The 21,483-nt window shown below is 32.1% G+C and overlaps 1 protein-coding gene across 1 annotated transcript in view; it reads left to right on the plus strand.

The window, feature by feature from the left end:
- LOC149897488 (uncharacterized) overlaps positions 1–21,483 on the plus strand; it is a 28,369-nt gene continuing 6,886 nt past the window's right edge. Inside the window, exon 1 of the mRNA XM_090116514.1 lies at positions 1–32. Within this exon, the coding sequence (XP_089972640.1) occupies positions 1–32 (32 nt within the window). The remainder of the gene's footprint in view (positions 33–21,483) is intronic.

The following is a 21,483-nucleotide window of genomic DNA, read 5'->3' on the forward strand; positions in this document are numbered from 1 at the left end:
ATGGCCGAGGAGTGGAGAGAGTGGAGAGAGTCGTGAGTTTGGATTTAATATTGTTGTGTAAAAAAAAAAAGAAAAGGAAAAAAAATAATCCTTAAAAAAAATTATGCAAAAAAAAAATGATGCAAAAAGAATGATGCAAAAAGAATGATGCAAAAGAATGATGCAAAAAAATGATGCAAAAAGAATGATTTAAAAAAAAGGAGAGCAAAAAGAATGGTGCAAAAAAAAAGAGAGAGCGAGTTATTGAAGGGAGTCCGGTCCAATAACTCGGCTATAGGGATTGCAGATCCGGTCTAGCACGCTAGAGGGAAATCTGGAGAGATTTCCGGACTGGCACGCTAGAGGGAAATCTGGAGAGATTTCCGGACTGGCACGCTGGAGGGAAATCTGGAGAGATTTCCGGACTGGCACGCTGGAGGGAAATCTGGAGAGATTTCCGGACTGGCACGCTGGAGGGAAATCTGGAGAGATTTCCGGACTGGCACGCTGGAGGGAAATCTGGAGAGATTTCCGGACTAGCACATTGTTTTAATTGTCTTGTTCCCAGGTGCTCAGAAGTCGCTCGAGGACGAGCGTATGTCAGAATGGCCGTGACGGCGCCACCGTCGAAGCTTTAAAAAATAACGAACGGCGAACCGATATAAATCAGCGCGCGCGCACGACTCGGGTCATTCGTTCGCCGACCGTTGCCGAGTGCACATCTATTACGAGCTTACTATAACTTATTTGTGATATTTATTTTATTAGTGGTCATAATATTGTAATACCAAGTAATTGTATTAGAAATGACTGTATTGTAAAACTGACATGATTTAAAAGAGCAACTATGGAGTTTCTTGCCGGTTCTTCTCTGTAGATACTGCATTCCGAATCGGTGGTAAATAAAGAAATGTTTGAGTTAGAGGTGTTTCTTTGCTCGATTACCCAACGCAACGCCCACAGCTTGAAAATAGATCCACATTCTACACCTTTCGCCGACACATATAAAAAAACTTAACTTAGAGACTAAATTTAAAACTTTTTATTTTATAAGTACAAATAACTAAAGAAATAAAAGACCAGCAACATTTATTGTCAACATTTAACGACACTCGTAAAATGCAACAAGAATTGTCTTGTTTCATTTTGCGAAAGAAAGAATACTAAATTGCTCTCTATTATGTGACATAGAACATTCCAATAATACTACCATCAATTTCGCTGTTTCAGCGTGAAAACACAATATAATTTACGACAACAGTTATTCTCAAGTCAAATATTGTCACACATTTATTTATATCTTTTTTATTTACTACAAAATTCAATTCATTCATTCTCTCATAAAAATAAAACTATGTTTGTTAAAACATAAATCATAAAGTATTAGTCTAAATACCAATAACTACAAATAACAGCTCTTATCACTACATAGTATAAAACAAAATCGCCTTCTCTGTCCCTATGTATGCATAAATCTTTAAAACTACGCAACGGATTTTGATGCGTTTTTTTAATGGATAGAGTGATTCAAGAGGAAGATTTTAGTATATCATTTATTGCATTTTAGACAAAGCGGACGAAGCTGTGGACGGAATGCTAGTCATCGATAAATTAAAAAATATGTAAACACTTTTTTAAAAGTAATAATAGCACTGACGGATTATCAGAAAGTTTGAAAATAACTATCAACTTTGTTTTTAATTTATTTCTGTATAAGTTTCAGCTTGGTTTTAATTATGACACAATTCAACGCTTGAGCTCGTGCCACAATGCTAATAAAGAAAATATTATACAGACTATAAAGGCACAGATAATATAATATAATAGTATAGAATAAAGACAAAGGTATTGAAAAGTTATTATGCGAAGAATTAAGAGCGCTCTTGCAGTTTTTCAAACCAATTTCTATAATGTTTTATTTTCGTCAAGCTTCTGAGAAATTCTATTTTCTTACTTCTATAATAATATACGTATTTCTTTGTCTTATTTATAGACAGGTTAACAAGATATTGGTATGCTAATTTTCCTTATAATATTGGAAAATATACGTGCAAAAGTCAATTCAGAACCGTTGAAAATCTGTGTTTATTAAAATTTATATTTTCAGCACATCCCGATATTAGATAAATTTAAATTTTGAAAATAAAAAAAAAGACGTGTGGCACTCGGGGACTGCCGCGGTAAAGCTATTGCATGCTATGCCTTCAAGCCACACCTCCGTGCCCGTCGGAGTGGGGAGCGTGAGGTTTTTTTCGTTGCGGAATTTCTAGATTCGGTCCCCGCGCTCAAGGCCCGCGATAGAAGCTATGCAATAGCTTAAAAATACGTGTGGCACTCGAGGACTGCCGCGGTAAAGCTATTGCATAGCATCGCATCGCTGTGCCGGTTGGAGTGGGAGGTGTTAGATTTTTCGTTACAGAATTTTTACATTCGGTCGCCGCGCTCAGTCTGAGATGAAAGCTATGCAATAGCTTAAAATTGTACCTATATTCTATGTCAATTTTTTAAATTCTCTTTTGAGTATTTAATTAATATTTTTCTTTCATTCTTTAGTAACTTGGAAACAGGAAGTCGGTAAGTGAAAAACTTTAGGCTTCGTAGACAAGTTTATTAGCTAAATGTTATAAGTAGAATTATAGGCTTATAGGATTAGAGAGAAGGTATAGAAACTATACTTGTATTTGTAAATATATTACACTAATTCCTAAACGAAACATTTGTAGTTTTCGCTGCAATAGATATATAGCTAGGATATTCATAATTTTTGAAGGTAATATAATTAGAGTATTATGTATGCTAAAGATGACCAATCCCTTTTAAAAATCTGGACCAAAAGTGAAAATAAGATTTGAACTGATGGTGAGGACTGAAATAATTATAAACTAGCTTTCCGCCCGCAGCTTCGCCCGCGTAGACGAAGAAAATACGCATTGTTCCCGTTCACATCGATATCCATTATAAAAATTATCTGTAGTCTCATTTCTGGTCTTGAACTATATTTCTTAAAATTCAAACCAGGTTTAGTCTTAAAGTAGAGACAAAAAAAACAAGTTATTTTCGCATTTATAATATTAGTAGAGAATAGTATAGTGTTATATATCTGTAGTAGGTACAGATATTTATTCATTAAGTACTATCTTCGTAAATTTATCTCAAAAACGTCTTATTGGAATTGATATCACTACTTTACAAACCACACCACTTCAGAGCTTTTATATGCCCTAGAAAATATTTATTCGCCACTCAAAATTTATAAGAGAAAATAAATCAACCTTGAGGAGTCTAAGTGCTTTCACTTCTTATATCGATTTTATATAAATGTTCTTCGAGTTCAAGAACATATTTATATGTTATCTATAATATCTATACTTAATATTATAAAGCTGAAGAGTTTGTTTGTTTGAACGCGCTAATCTCGGGAATTACTGGTCCGATTTAAAAAAAATCTTTCGTTGTTTGATAGCCCATTTATCGAGGAAGGATATAATATAATATCATCACGCTAAGACCAACAGGAGTGGAACACTGCGGGTAAAACCGTGATGCACGGCTAGTAGATTATAAAGATATATAGATTCTATATGAAGCGTATTGACTGAAATAAACCAGCGTAATTATTTATACATTAGCTTAATTGGAGGAAAAGAAAGAGGAAAATTGGCCTAAATGCCGTTTTTTGGGAGAGAAAGATTGGATTAGATTCTTTGATTGAAGTAATCATTCGTTAACTTATCACTACTATAGTATAAACAAAGTCGCTTGCTGCTGTATGTCTGTGGTTATAGTGGTTAACTAAAACCTTTCTCAAAAGGTTTTAGTTTATAATATGTTTTAGGAGAAACCGGACTAAGCCACAAGATATTTTTTGAATAAATTATTTTAAAATATGTATTACATAATCTAATCTAAAAACTATACTTTTTCACTACACCGAATTTCAATACAGTTCTCTTTGTTTTTGTGTACAAGAGTAACAAACAACCATCCTCACAAACTTTTTATGATATGAGTTGGAAGAAAGTAATAAAGCCTAAAGAGATATAAAATGTAAACTGCTTTGCCATAAATTTAATGATAATGTTCATTTTATGCACCATGTGTGATGGATTTCGATTTAAAAACTAAATTATAATATGATTAGATAGAATATTAAGTTAACTTGATAAATTTAAATTTGAACGTTGATTCCATTTATCGCCTTTTTTTTTAAGTGGCTCCCTAAGTCCGCGGTTATTCGAGGGACTTTTTGTACGCGGTTTTTAATAACACAGAACTATTCTAATAATCCCTCGTTTGCGTTACTCGATACATTTGTAAGTATTCTATTTCCGGACTAAAATCCCTCGTCTGCGCAGGCCATTATTGTTATGAATTGATTATGAGCGACAATTAGAAAGACAATTCTATTCAATGGTTCACATGTTCTATTCTAATATTCTAATACGTCTTTCATCGATCCATAAATATAAAAATAATTTGGAAAATCCAAAAGTGCACGCCTCATAATTTTTTTTTAATAAATATTTATTAATTATTATTTTTGTTTATTTAATAACAATTAAACCACATCGAATCAGACCCTGAGAAATGAAAGGGTTCTATTCCTGAGCATACTCAAGCGTAAGAGAAAAAAAAGACTCGATTAGTAAAGTATTTCGGTCGCTATCGTGTTCACAAGAAAATGGATCCGCACATACAGACACACGGACGTCCAAGACAGAACTTTTTTAAACTGTTTTTTAACTAGTTTAAATAACAAAAATGACATCAAAAATATCATGAACGTTAAAAATAGTGTTTTTTCTTAATATGTGTGTGTATGTATTATCTTACAAGTGCAATGTATGATACATAAAGACATTTTAAGTTTGAAAAATCAATTGTTTTGCGCGAAGTGACAGTAGTACCCACCTCAACGCTTCGCTTATGAGGCGTGCAATTACACATTAAAAGACAATCTCAAGTTTATAAAGCTTCTGGCTGTCAAAATGCTTATTTATAATAGCCTAATAATACCTAAAACTGCTAAGCTCTCGTGAATTTACACGAAAACTTACCGCAAATATGAAGCTATCAAATTCTCGATTTTATTAATCCTATCACGATAATTTACTGCTTCATTAATTATGCTATTTTCGTGTCTGTAATGAAGCCGGTACAAGCTGTATTGCATCGCTGCTATAATGGTGTGGTATCGATCGTGTATAAACTGGAGTTCTTAAGTTTAAATTATACTAGTAATAATGTTTGAGTTATATTTATAGTTGAGAAGTATCTATCAATACATACATGTATTGATAGATGGAGCAAACATTGTATTTTTGACGAAAATTACGCGAACGAAGAAGTATGAAATCAAATGAAATGTGGCACACATTAATGAATACATAAAACAGAATCGAATAAATTTAACAAACAAAGTACAGACGTCTTTATTATCTAAAGCGAGTCAGTGGTTAACCAATTCGCGACTTCTGATTATAAGTTACGATATAAATACTTACGTCATATTCTTGTATTCATTTATCAATCTAAATCTAAAAGCCTTTTTTAATAAATTTAAAACGGGTAAAATCGCTTAAGACTTGATTGATGATGCAAATTCCATTCTAATATTGTCGGGAAATAAAATGTGAAATACAATTTTTAAGCTCGGTTGACGTGATCCTTAAAACGAGATAATTTTCTATACTAACTTCTTTTTAATCTGTAATAATACTTAATATTAATGCGAAAGTAACTCTGTCTGTCTGTCGGTTTGTCCTCGCGCCTACCACTGAACAGACTTGGATGAAATTTGGCACTAAAAATATGGATAGAGACGTGAAATAGGACAAAGGATAGGTTTATCTGGGAAATTCCAGGGGAACGGAAACTGTACGTGTTTTTACTATGACTAGACAATTGCTGCGGTCGGAAAGTTAGTGACATATTTAAAGCTAATTCACAAAAAGCTCAAATCACACATAAAATTTAGCTTAAATTTTCACGAAAATATCAGATCACATGGAGAGCTTAATCCTATCCTAATCTTAATACTATTATAAATAATAATAAAAGGCGAAAGTTTGTAAGTATGGATGTATGGATGTATGGATGTATGGATGTTTGTTACTTCACGTAAAAACTACTGAACCGATTACAATGAAATTTAGCACACATATCTGTTTATACATATCTATTCGCTAAAATAAAAAATGACATAAACTAAAAGAGAAATGAAACAACAAATTTCTAGGATGATCTAATTCAATATCACAAAGATACAAAGTAAGGTCATAAGGTATAATAAAATGCTACATTGTAGGTACCTACACAGCAAAACACTAAAACTTGGAAACAAAATAGTAAGGTAAATAGTGTATTGTAGCACTTATCCCTCAGTTGATACTCCATACATCAAAGTGTAAAGTGGTAAACAGGGCCGGACTTGACAATATTTAAATAAATTTTTGCTTAAAATAACAACATTGTTCTTTTGTTACCAAATGATATAAGGGCTAACATTTCGTTAGTAAGACTTAAGAGTGCTACTAAAAATTATACTAGCTGTGCCCCGCGATTTAACCCGCCTTGCTCTGACGTGAAGATATATTATAGCCTTCCTCAATAAATGGGCTATCTAACACTGAAAGAATTCTTTAAAACGGAGGTACTGCTCCTGAGATTATCGCGTTAAAGCAAACCAACAAACAAACTCTTCAAAACTCAAACTCAAACTCAAACATTCATTTATTCAATTAGACTACTATTTAGTAGCACTTTCGAATCGTCATTACATTCAGCTTTAAAGGTAGTAAAGATTCCCAGTTAAATCAACTTATGTTCAAATAATTACTAATTTCAAACTCATATTTCGAAACATCTGAGAACATGGGATAGTGCAATATAACACAATATTTATGGCCTCTCTTAACGTAATGTAAAACACTCTTTAGCTCATTTAAAATTTACACCTACCGCTTTATAGTGTAATAAAGAAGTTTAATGTGTTTAGACCTGTGTCCTTTTACCTTTACTAGAAGAAACCTTAGATTTGTTCGTATTATGCTTTTCTCTGTTATATTAAGCTATTTTAAACCTTTCTGTATATCAAAACTGGTCGAAATGGTTATTATTTATGAATCCAAAAGTTTTTAGGTAAATATACAGGAGCATACTGAAAAATTGTTCTATGTTTTGTGCGCTTTTAGTTAAAAATTACTGATCAAATTCTCCTGTATTTACATGCAGATAATAAATATCGTTATTATACATAATTATGTTAATATCTTAATTTTACATAATAATGTAACATCTCAGTTAATTTACGATGAAAAGCTCATAAAATATGGCGATATTATACAATGCACGTATTCAAATATATTTTATTCCTCTGGATGTTATTCTGAAGAGAATCCATATTTTATATGAACTGCTTAGAACTCTATATTAACATTGATATAGATAATAGGTACCTATTTTTTTTTATATATTTACTGGTTTATAAGAAAATTCTGTAATAATTTTATAAGCTCTATATCACTCAAAAGCCCTTCTATGAATCTTAATCTTAGTTTAAAATGTCAAGAACTGATGAATTGGTATCTCTTATTTATAGATAGGTTATCTTAGATATGTGACTCTCTCTCTTAAAAATTGCTTTTTACATTATAATTTTATTACAAAGTTAAAATACACTTGACCTTTAGTTCTTAAATGATCTTGTACTATGAATTTGTTACTCTTATTTTTACGATCAACTATTACCATCGTTGAATCTTTTGCTACTAATACAAACATTTACCAGCTCTTCTTTGTAGAAACTAGATTCCGAAGTGGTGGTTAATAATTTCCATATAATATGATGTTTTAAAAGTCCTATTAAAGAAGTATATTTTATACAATAGATACTCATCTACGACTTTGAGTTTATTTTGATGATACAAAAACATGATTCATCAATATCGTTCACAATCTTCCTAATTTCCCAACATGAAATCCATCCCTGTTAAAACAATACTTTGATCCGTCCGTTAGAGCACGTTCCACTACTAAATAACAAATAACGCAATAAATTTCTACAAAGAGTATGAATACTCTTTCTAGAAACGTCTTTCCAAAACGGTGGTAATTTCCATTACGTTTCAAATGCTTCCAAACAAATTACGATGAATAAATCGAAGGTTGCTGAAGCGTTTTGTAAATTTGTCTTTACAATTACAAAGCGTTATTCAAAGTCCCTAATTCCCAACGTCAAATCCGTCCCTGTTAAAACAATACTTGGGGCTTTGATCCGTCCGTTAGAGCACGTCCCACTGAATAACGGATAGAGCAATAAATCTCACAGATGTACGTCTGTAGGCGTTGTACGTGAGCCAGATTTTCATAACTTGGAATTGACACCTTGTCTGTTAAGAACATATGGGTCAGGTATTTGGAATTACATTTATATCCAAGATTTAACACGCGACAGTTTGTAAAAATGTTAGGTGGTTTATTATTCTCTTACGCGGTGGATATGATACTTGGTACTGATGTAACTTATGTAGCAATAACTTATAAGCTCTAGAAATACTTGTATTAACGCGGGTTCGTCTGCTTGTTGTATTTTTATGATTCTTTGTAATCGTAATTTAAAAAAAAAATAAGCAAATGTGCAGTTCTAACAAAAGGAAATAATATATTATTCTATGCCGTCGTTACTAGGTTACGTTGTTGAATTCTGTTGAACTGTCAAATATAGCCTATTAAAATGACTCTACTATATTATTGCGTCTGCAAATATGATTATTTTTTTAACATTAAAAATGCTAGGTAGGTACATAATATCTAAAAAAGATTTCCTGTTTGAACCATGTTGCAGCTTGCAAGTTTACTTGTAGTATATTTGTCTCCAATGATTAAATTCCAATTTGCCTCAATAATAAAGCTTATGAGGCCCTATTCGTAATGGATAAAGATTTCGATCTATTGAGGCTTTGTTTGTAACCTACTTACTTGAAGTAAAATCGATTTGTTATGTGCATTATTCCATGATAGATAAGGGACACGGAACTTTTTATAGCAGGTAGGTGTATTTTTAGTTTCCTTATTGCAAATTGTGTGTGTGTTTTTTTTAATCTAATTGGCTATGTTGTTAATTTTAATCACAACAGCGACCGCCAAAATATATTCAATTTCTTACTTCTCCTTTTAAATTATCACAATATCTATTGTATGTTTAGTATTCCTAATACAATAATTATTGTACATAGTACTGTATTCTTTAGAATTTTTATTCAAACGTAACTGTTAGTTTACTTGTTATAAATAAACGAATACTTGAGTTACAGAAAAAACCTAGCAACAAAAACTTCGGCTATTTAATAAAAAAATAAATCGAATTCTAATAGAAGAAGACAGTCAGACAGCACAGAGAACTGTAGTATTATAGGTAGGTACTGTAGTAGTATAGTTGATAGTACCTATTAATATATTATCTGTGATTCAGAGTGCACGAAATGATGATATTTCATACCTTAATGTATTTGAAATGTTATAAAGTGGAAATTAAGTATGCACATGGTAATGGAGCGTAGAGACACAATTTATTTTACTTTTACGAAAGATTAACTTAATGTGATGTTTTCTTTGCAAATACGTAAGGTCAAGAACCTTTGAATACAATAACAAAATATTGTAAAATAAGTTTTTTAGTAATATAAAAAAAAGACCACGTCGCGAGAGTCGAACCGACATCTTTTTGCAATACCAATATATTATCATTTATTAAGCATTACAATGCTTTAAAACTAAATATTAAATTTATATACCACATTGGCTTAGATTTTTACTAGATTTTTATCCCAAATAAATAATATAATTTTATATGAAATTTCAGTTCTTCAATAAGCACAAGATCTCTCGACCCTCAAAAACCCTATAGGTCATTGAATTAAACCCTTGAAAGTGCTCAAAGTTTTAATAAAAAAGTACACGAGGCATTTTTTAATCAAAACTGGCTAAGTACAAAACAACATACAGTACGTTGCAAAATGCTTGTGGATTAAAAAGATAAAGTCACAGATTAAAAATAGTCTCGTTGCTAATATACCTTTGGATTTGCTTTAAACTCAAACTCAAACTCAAACTCAAACATTCATTTATTCAATTAGACTACTATTTAGTAGCACTTTCGAATCGTCATTACATAGTATTTTAACATTTACCACCGATTCGGAAAGCAGTATCTATGGAGAAGAATCGGCAAGAAACTCCATAGTTGCTCTTTTAAATAATGTCAATAAATTTACATAATATGTAACTTATATCTACCTAACTACATAATATGCCAAAGAACTGTCCTGTGGTTTTTACGCGACAACCCTCCATGGGTCTTTATCGTCCATATATTCCTGAATACTGTAGTACGCTCTCTGAACTAGTACATTTTTTATGTAAGTTTTAAATTTAGTACTACTAAACTCTTTAATATTATGAGGAATTCTATTGTATAAGCGTATACCTTGACCCATAAATGAATTTTTAACTTTAGCTAATCGGAAAAATGGCATTTCAATTCTATTCTTGTTCCTTGTGCCATAATCGTGTCTATCTCCTACTCTTGTGTGTAAGTCAGAGCTTTTGTGTACATGCAAAATATTATTAAATATATACTGTGATGGTACAGTAAGGATACCAGTATTCTTAAAATGATCTCTTAGTGAGTCCCGAGCACGTAAATTATATATAGAGCGAATGGCTCTTTTCTGTAAGATAAATATAGTTTCTATATCTGCAGCCCTGCCCCACAGTAGAATTCCATAGGACATAATGCTATGAAAGTAGCTGAAATAAACCAATCTGGCCGTATCTTCATCGGTGAGATGCCTTATTTTTCGGACTGCATATGCAGCAGAACTGAGCTTACCTGCAGCGGTGTTGACATGGGCTCCCCACTGTAGTTTCTCGTCCAATGTTAACCCTAGAAATACAGTAGACTCAGTAGGATGCAATACCTCCCCGTTCAAGGTAATATCTCTGTTCAACTTTTTTACATTAGGAAGTAAAAATTCAACACAAGTGGTTTTTTTGGCATTTAATAATAAATTATTGGCAGTAAACCATTCAGATATGTGTAAAAGAGCACTGTTCACTTCGTCAACATTTGGGTCATGCCTATCCACATTAAAAATTAATGAGGTATCATCTGCAAACAGAACTATTTCACACCTATCCTGCAAATAATAGGGAAGATCATTGATATATACCAAGAACAAGAAGGGACCTAAAATTGACCCCTGTGGAACACCAATGTTAATTGACGCACCGCTAGAACGTTCTCCATTAACAACTACAGTCTGTATCCTATCATGCAGGTATGACGCTATGAGGTTCTGGGCTTTTCCTTTAATTCCATAGTGATTAAGTTTACGTAACAAAGTACAATGTTCAACGCAGTCAAATGCCTTGGAGAGGTCACAAAATATCCCTAGAGCATTTTTTGAGTTTTCCCATGCCTTATATATATGTGTTAGAAGTGCAACTCCAGCATCTGTGGTTGAGCGCCCCTTTGTGAAACCAAACTGTTTGGTGTGCAGTAAATTATTATTTGCAAAATGACTACTCAATTGGTTTAATATTAACTTCTCGAATACCTTACTTAATGTTGGTAAAATAGAGATAGGTCTATAATTGTTACAGTCTTCTTGATCGCCCTTCTTAAATAAAGGTATAACTTTACTAAGCTTTAGTAAATTAGGAAATGTACCATAGTCACAACACTTATTAAATATGGAAGCTAAATTTATCGCAATATTTTCTATTATATTATTAACTAAATTTACGGACATTCCCCAAAGATCACAAGTATTTTTAAGATTAAGCGTCTTAAAGGCAGTAACAATATCATTAGCAGTTACGTGTCGTAATTCAAATAATGTACTGCACTCCGCAACATGGTCCCTCAAAAAGGTCTCTGCAAGTGCTGAAGACGAATTTAAACTATTAGTAATAGTAGCAGGGACACTACTGAAGAATTCTTCAAAAGCAAGCGCAACATCAGCACTTTTGTCAATAACCCTGTCATTATTTACAAGTTTTATGGTATTACTTGATTTGCTTTTACCCATTTCACCATTAATAATTGACCAAACTGTTTTAACTTTATTATCAGAGTCGCGTATTTTTTCTTTGATATACAAACGCTTTGCGGTGAAACAAACTTTTTTAAAAATTTTTGAGTAATTTCTAACATAACTAAGAAAAGATGGGTCTTTATTATATTGCTTCATACCATATAATTCATAAAGAATGTTCCTGCACCTATGTATACTAGCTGTCGCCCATTTACTAAATGGTAAATCCTTGGTAATATTTAAAGATTTAACTTTAAATATTTTTTCAAATTCTTTATGTACTAAATTAAAAAGATTTTTAAACATTTCACAAGGACTATTAGGATAGGATTGATCATTTAGTACGGGCAGGTTTTTATTAATATTATTCCTAAATTTATTAATGCCTTTTTTAGTTATAGGCCTAACATTAATCCTTTTAACCCGTGACGCGTCCTATGAACAGGCGGTTGCTCATAACTAAAACTGTACTGTAGCGTCCTGTGTAACAACGACTGTTCATAACGCGGCCAATGACTTTGAAGGTCACCTGTAGCTGCTTACAAGTGAATGTTTCCAGTATAAAAAATATTTGTCTATGCCTTATACATTTTTAATTCGAATCGGTACGACTCCGACGCTGGCAATAAAGACTAAAACCACAAAATAAAAAAAAAAAGTGAATCATTGATTGAGTTGCGTCATCGGCCATAGTTTGTGACATTTGTCTTGTTCAACGAATATTTGGATTGTGAATTATGCCGAGAGGAATAATTAGATGAGTGATAATTGAGACGTATATTACTGGAAATTTTACGTAGAATACGTTTATGATATTGGTTTTAGGGATATTTGAAGAATACTCAGTGAAAAAGTGTCTCAACTTTTCAGTGCGGAAGACGCAAAATGGCGCTTTTTTTCTTGTTTGTGAATAATGGAGATTTGTTATTATTCATAGTGAAATACGTTGTGTTAAATGTGTGAAAATATAAGTGAATGTATTTGGCAATCGTGTAGTGATATGAAAACGTGAATATGATCATTTGATGACTCAGCATTATCATGTAAGTGTTAGTATGTAAGCAATTAAAATTAAAACAAAAGAAAATCAATTTTTTATAATTTTATAGAAAAAATATATCGTCATGATTACATTTTTATGCTATAACTAGTTTCTTCCTCTTTCCAAAAATATATCATACATGGCATATAATTATAGAACAATAGGGTAAATAAAATTTTCAAACTCGGTAGTCATAAAAAAGCTAGATTTCGTGAACTCCCTTGACACTATCGGGATCGGTGCCGGCTGTGCGCCGGACGCGTCACGGGTTAAATGTAGGTATGCAATCCCATTCAAAAACTACTTTCTGGCCACAGTGATCCGAAGTCAATGTATTGAGAATATTTTTCTCTAAACAGATGCAGTCACAGTATATATTATCAATACAAGTTGCAGAAGTAGGTGTAATTCGTGTGGGTTCGTTAAAAAGTTTATATAGATTAAATGACTGAAACAAATTAACAATTCGTGTAGCCGTTTGTGTTTGTAAAAGTAAATCAATATTAAAATCACCACATACTATAACTTTTTTTTTACTCCTGCTTAGACGCTTTAATATTTCTTCCATGACTGTCTCAAACATATTATAGTCACTGGAAGGGGGTCTATAAACGCAAACAATAATATAACGCTCCAGCTCCACACAGGACAGTTCAATGGTCCGTTCTACAGAAAGACTAACAATGTCAGTTCGTTCTTTACATTTTACACTATCATGTACAAAAATAACAGAACCTCCGTGAATAGCCTGTGTCCTAAAGTATATACTTTTTAATTTGTAATTTTCAATATTTACTAACGACTGACATTGTTTAAGCCAATGTTCTGTTACACAAAATATTTTAATATTGTTATCATTCAGAAACAATTCTATTTCTAACAATTTGCTAGCCAAGCCTTGAATATTTTGATGCACAATGGAAAAAGACTGCTTAGCTGTTGTCTTATATACTAGTTTAAATCTAGCTTAGGGCTAGATTGTCTGTCTACACTTAATCTAGGTTGATGTATAAAATTACTACTACATAAAATTATAGTAGATCGATGGTCTGATACCGAACATGTACCAGACTGGTTAATATTATATGCTATTAACATAGCAAGTTCACGCTTATATCTATATGGCAGATACACTGTATTCTTTGTCAAAGTAAAAGATTTAATACATGAGTTAATGTCAAAGTAAATAAATGCATCACGATGATGATTTGTTAGGTTATACAATTTTAAATTCATATTATGAATTAATCTATTTTGTTCTTGTGTCAAACCAGGTAGGTATGGCAAGGTACACAACATAAATTTACATTTAGTCTTACTACTAATATCTAACATTTTTTTTAATCCTACATCAATATCCTTATTATTTATATTTAAACTATCCCCATATAATATAATTACAATATTATTCTTATTAAAGCTGAAATGATCCAGTGATTTGATCATATATTTAAATGAACTGTTAGGCGTACAAACATTAGTAACTTTAAGCCCTAAGTTGTTGAGCATAGCGCCAAATCCCTGACCAATATTATCTGACAACACAAATATTTAATTTTTGTAGTTTATCTTTCTCTGAATTTTTATAAATTAGCGGTGAAACGAAAGTACTAAGAACAATTTATCTTGTATTGCATACCTTTTATCTCAGACTTTGAGCGCGGCGAGCGAATGTAAATATTCCGTAACGAAAAAACCTAACACCCCCCACTCCAACCGGCACAGCGACGCGATGCTATGCTATATAGCTTTACCGCGGCAGTCCTCGAGTGCCACACTTATTTTAAACTTATAATATTAATATAAATTATGTCCTTTTAGTTATTATTGTGGCGGATTATAACAAGGAGGTCCTAGGTTTACACAGGTTAGACCTTCAAACATGCACATGAGACTTCGAACACGAAAGCGGGAAGGCACATGATATAGATTCTAACTAGTAAAGAAAATCGATCAACAGAGCAGAAAGAAATACATAAAACCTATCTAAACACTACGGGAAAGTTCTTATATTATTATGTTTCATTTACCGCCCCTACTTACTGACTTTCATTTAAATACTGCTTTTGAAAGAACAATTCGACCAACTCGGTTCTTCATCATAGTTTTTCAATACAATTATAGCTACAGCAAGTTCCGTTCAAAATATTGTATTCTACGAATCAGCTGCTGCTATTTTTACTGCTTTTTAAACATTTTGACCAACATAGCTCTTTATTACAGTTTCCCAGCACAATCTTTAAATTTACAGCAAGTTAAGAATCAAAATACTCCTAGAAATCAGCTTCAGCCTACAGCATACAGAGAATACTATCAAAACCCCAATAAAACGACAAACTAAAGCGTTATAGTAGAACACAAAACGTGTTGTATATCTAAATAGAAATTGAACAATACAGGTCAATCTTGATATTGGTAATCTCCGAACCTAACACGGTCCGTTCTCAGGGGAGGTTAATCAGAGCAATGTTTATTCGACTGGAGGTTTGTGAGTTAACTACCCTGGCACGTGGGTTTCCTCGTGTTTATATTGACTCTATTCAAACTCAAACATTTATTTATTCAATTAGACTTCTTCTAGAAGCACTTTTGAATCATTAGGTACATATTTTTACCATTTACCACCGATTCGGAAAGCAGTATCTATGGAGATGAACCGGCAAGAAACTCCATAGTTGAGTAATGAGTTATTGAATGTGTGCACCTCTATTTAATGTAGCTCTATGAATAAACCTAAAGGCTACTTTACCAATTTTGATAACTCTTTATTAGCAAAAGATATATCTTTAGCATGTAACAAAGGTTGTAACTACGGTTAGAGACGGGTGTCTCTAACCGTATGTTTCATGAGTGGTATTAGTAAGTGTAAAGTGTAAAGTAATGTGTAAAGGTTTTTTTTGAAGTGAAACTTCTTTATCGGGGTTGGAAAAAAATTATGTGTAACACTTTTACGTTACGCGTGACATTTTTCCGTTACGCGCCATCTTTGTCTTATCCCTACCACGCGTTATTGACGTATTTCTGTAGACTGTAAAGTTGCATATTATAGTAAATTATTTTTTAAAAATAAGGTCATAGAGAAGTTTCACTTCTTACGTGTGTACACTAGTACACGCACACATTTTTTTTTGTATATTTTTGAGTTTTGAATTTTCGTCAATCTTTAGAATCGTCGTTGAGTCTTTACAATACATTTTTGCATAAATGTACAACAGGGTATCCAGTATCTCTTCTAGGTTATAGCATGCCTGCTTATCATTGCTTGAGACGTAATCTAATGAAATGTACATTCTAGCTGCTATCTTACCTTGGTAGAAGTTACAGAATGTTATCATGACTTATGACTTAATGTTACAGTTCTATATAACATGGCAATGTTAGCAATTTATTTTAAGAGTTTTATTGCATTTAATTGCAAATTTTTAAACGCAAAGTTAAACATGAACAGTAAGAAGAAAAGCGTCTATTAAAAATATGTTGTATTTTAGATAAGAGATCATCATAATGCATTGAGTAAACTATATCTAGGTAATAATATAAATGGTTTTATTGAGTAAATAAATATATGAAATTTATATACGTAATTTTCTTTTACATGAACAAGTTGATAAGAATTGTACAAATTCAAATTATGCTATTCATATGAAACACGAATACAGATTATATTTTTCGTATTTGTATTTTTCTAAACTCGAATCTCCTTCCACAGATAAGAAATTGGCCCGCCATTTTGTCTGTCAAATTAACGATGTGTCAAGTCCCTTTTCCAAGGGAAAAGATTTCACTTGAAAATAGTAGCGGGAAACATTTTAAGAAGGCTGATTTTGCTCACATTGTAAAGAAATGATAAATGTCCTAATATTATAAGTCGTATAAAACTGATAATCTGATACTGAGTTCTTACTAATTTTAACAAGGTAAGTATTTTAACTTTTAATTTAAAAAAAATATTTATCTCGGTTTTACCTGTGTTTAAGCTGAAATATACCGCTGTTATTGAAAAACGTTATGCTTAAAATTATTTGTCTACAAAAAAAATGGTCTACTTTCTTTTACATTTTGTTTTTCATAAAAAAGTATGTTTATCTCTGGTCATTCCTTTATCCACTTATCAATGATCAATGACAATACAATAATATTAGCTTATCTTTGGGGGAGGCCTATGTCCTGCAGTGGACGTCCTGAAAGGCTGGAATGATAATTATGATGATGATATTTTTAAAAATATGAGCTAAAGTGCGTGTATTTTTGTTTTTTTGAAGAGAAACTTCTTTATCGGGGTTGGAAAAAAATTTAGTGTAAGTAACATTATTTCGTTACGCGTGACATTTTTCCGTTACGCGCCATCTTTTTCTTATCCCTACCACGCGTGATTCGACGTATTTCTGTAAAGTTGCATATAGTAAATTATTTTTTGAAAAATTAGGTCATAAAGAAGTTTCACTTCTTACGTGTGTAGGTACACTAGTACACGCACACATTTTTTTATTGATTTTGTATATTAAAAAATATATTAACAATTTTCCATTTAAAACCCTATCAATTTTCCATATCACGTAACAATAAAGTTCTATAAAAATCTACTCCATGAATTCACCCTGACCAGTGGGCAGTGACCACACAACATGGCGTCGCCTAGCGGAAGAATTGCACAGAATTAGCATTCCACCTCATTAATATTACATGAAGTGACCAACTAGGTATAAAGAATATTCTGGAATGAAAACAAGTGGTGATGGAAGAATTTAATTTGATCAACGTTTCGGTTATTGTATGTATATGCATCAATTATTATTTGGTACAAATTAATTTTTTCAAAATATTTTTTTTAACAAAGTATGAACATGATGATTATTATAATTTGTGAAATTTTAAACTTGCTTTTCTTGTTTTCTTCGTGTATCTTTCTCGAACATGAACTCGAAGCAGAATTAAATTTTAAATTAAAAGAAGCACCTGGTATAATTAAATAAGTATATTATGGTCTTATTATGGTCATAGATTGTAAAACTAATTTCATAATACAATTATTATTATTAATAAATACAAATCGTAAAACTTCTTTCGCAAATCCATTTCCAAGATAGCGAAAACTTATCCATCCTTCCATCCCAAAATATAAACAAAAGAACCAAAGAATTATGAAACTTTACCAATATACGAAAATAACTACTAAAAATAACGAATTAGATACACGTGTTGTCTATGACGGTATTTCTCTAATCTATTATTCAGTGTAACCTAAAAGCGGAACGATAAATTCTAGCTTGAAACTTGAAATAATGTATGAAATTTAACCTTTTTTTGGAGGTAATTTAAGGTTAAAAATAAGACAGCATTTGTTGGGTATTGATTTTCCTGATCGTTTTTCTTGTGCCGTATCTTCATAGATTATTTAAACGATATTGATTTGCTCTCTCATAGATAAATGGTTAAATATTACTAGCCACTCGTCCTACCTTCGTCCGGTATAAAAAAATGCCTGTTACTGAAATGAACCAATGAACAGAAATGAACCTGAACCGTAATGATGAAACTTTAGAATGGTAAAATTACTTTTACAATTGGTCGAGTATTATTTGATTTTAATTGTTACAAACAAATCGAAAATCTTTGCTCTACAATTTTTTATTACCTCTTTATATCTAGTATAAGATTGGGAAAATTGTTAAATTCCCTATATAAGTTTTCATTTGCCATCGCCATTAAGGGGAAACTTACCATATCCAAAATCAACTGATCTATTTCTCATAAAACCTTTTCAATTTTTTAAGCGTTAAAACGTGACAGACAGAATAACTATCACAAAAGTATATCCAGACTAATCTTATATATAAAATTCTCGTGTCACAATGTTAGTCTGCATACTCCTCCGAAACGGGTGGACCGATTCTCATGAAATTTTCTGTGCATATCGGGTAAGTCTGAGAATCGGCCAACATCTATTTTTCATATGTACCACGGGCGAAGCCGGAGCGGACCGCTAGTAATTGTATAACATAGTATATTTAGTAATCATACAACGCATGAATTTCCCTGTGGATTTGAACACGTCATATAATCAAATCAACATTACCCTAGTTATTTTAACTTCGATGATATAATTTATTTAATAGTACGAGCAAAATAAAAACTTGGTCTATGTTTAACGTAAATAAAAGAAAAACAAATAAAAATAAAGAAATAGTACCTTCTTACAAAACTTTAGATTAAAACTCAGACGTCTTTATCACCAATGCCAATATTTTTTTTTATCACAATTTAAATATAATAATCGGTAAGTTAAATAATAGAAGTAACTCTATGGAAATACCCAATAAAAAAGTACCTACCTACCCAAGCAAAACAATAATTTACCACGACATTTATCTCCACGCCAATCACAGCTCTATGTCAAAAGCGTTTAATGCCACAGTCGATTGCACAGTTTCTGAATCAATAGATCCACTTAGCGGTCACGATTATTAACCGAAATCATCGTGAAAGCGGTTTTTTCACGAAAATGGAGTTCATTTCTGTAGTCTTCGTTAATATTTTTTTCGGCGTAATGAGGCTTTTTGGTGAATATGGATAAAGCTTTGCCTTTCACGCGTTTAAAGAACTAGGTACTCATAAATGAAGAAGAATTGAAATAAATATAATGTACGAGCTTTTGCCCCCGGCATCGTCCGGGTAAAAAATTATACAATTTTTTTATATTATTTATTCATTTAGGTAAGTACTTCGTGAATTGAATGATCTTATAACTCATACACTAATATAAAACTTAATATTATAATTCTATAGCTTAAATGAGATTATCTTTGGTAGTAGAGCTGTGGTAGAGCATAATAAATAATTATAATGAGCGTCAAATATCGCCTTTGAACAATAATTTACTGTAAAATATTTCATAGCGTAATAATAATATCTTTCCACTTCTCAGCTTTTACGAAAACTAAATAATCGATAAACGTCTTAAATTTGATATTTGTGGGAATGATATTATCAGTAAAATAACATTGATTTTTAGTTATTTATAGAGATAAATTGGAATGAAATAGACGAGACATTGAAAATGGACATAGACTACTTTTTGTCATAAAACACAACTTGAGGAATGAAAAATGGGATAGAAATTGATGGGAATGTTTGTACCCTGGAAATTGTAACTAATATTAATTCAAATTATACGAAAGTGTGTTTGTTTGTTAGTATATCTTTCACTTTGCAAAGGAGAGAATATATTGTATGATTTTTGTGTAGAGAGATAAATAGATTTGAGTGTTATATTATTAGACCGGGAGATACTGACACAAAATTTCGAGTCATTTGTAACAAGGATGGCGGTTCTACAGGGGTCTTAGTACGCAATGACAAAAAGAAAAATGATGGTGTGAACGCTGGTACCGGTGTCTTAGTCGCGTGGGCGTTTGTCGAACTCGTCGGAAAAATAGCGAAAGTCAAACGATTTGTAACACAAAAATTTTAGAATTTACCGATAGCCCATAAAAAAGTAGTAGGCGGTAGTGTCATGCCATACTTTTCCGGTGTGACTTACAGCCCGCCATACCGACACGAATGTGTTGATTTAAATAAAACAATCATTCAACCATTTGTACCAGGCTAACTTTTGCACAGGTAACTATCGTCGTGCAGCCATTTACGAAAATCGCCATGCCATACTTTTCGGACGATTCCAAATGGTCGCCATACCGCCGAAAATCTGCAAAAAATTTTTATTTCGCCAAACTTTTTGTATCAGTATTGCATTTGGATTTTTGGAGAGTATTTGATAAAATGTGACCATTATTATATTTGCCATACTTCTAGTAGGGGGAAAAAGTGCTGTTATACTTGAAAACTTAATTTATTATTAATTTATATAAGTGAGGATTTCCAACACTTAGATCTTTGAAATTTTGTATTTATATTTGTTGATCCTCAAACTTACAGGAAAAATAAGTGCCATACTGTTACAAATCGTTTGACTTTCGCTATTTTCCGACGAGTTCGACTAACGCCCACGCGACTAAGCCGCCGGTACCAGCGTTCACGCCATCGTTTTTCTTTTTGTCATTGCGTACTAAGACCCCTGTAGAACCGCCATCCTGTTACAAATGACTCGAAATTTTGTGTCAGTATCTCCCGGTCTATATTTTATTTACCGCGGCAAAACATCTTATTGCCATATGAATTTCCTTTGACATTTAATCTTTAGAATCTATACTATAACAATTCAAAAATGAATCGCAAAATGTGTTGGTAAGCGCATAACTGGAGAACAGCTGAACCGATTTCGTTAATTCTTTTTATAATATTCCTTGAAGTATGGTTGATGCTCCATGATGGAGGATGGTTCTTAAGTAATCTGCCACGGGCGAA

The sequence above is a fragment of the Colias eurytheme genome, chromosome 25, assembly GCF_061535395.1.
Source record: "Colias eurytheme isolate Ceu_HAF_F1 chromosome 25, ilColEury1 Martin Lab GWU primary, whole genome shotgun sequence".
NCBI lineage: Eukaryota > Metazoa > Arthropoda > Insecta > Lepidoptera > Pieridae > Colias > Colias eurytheme.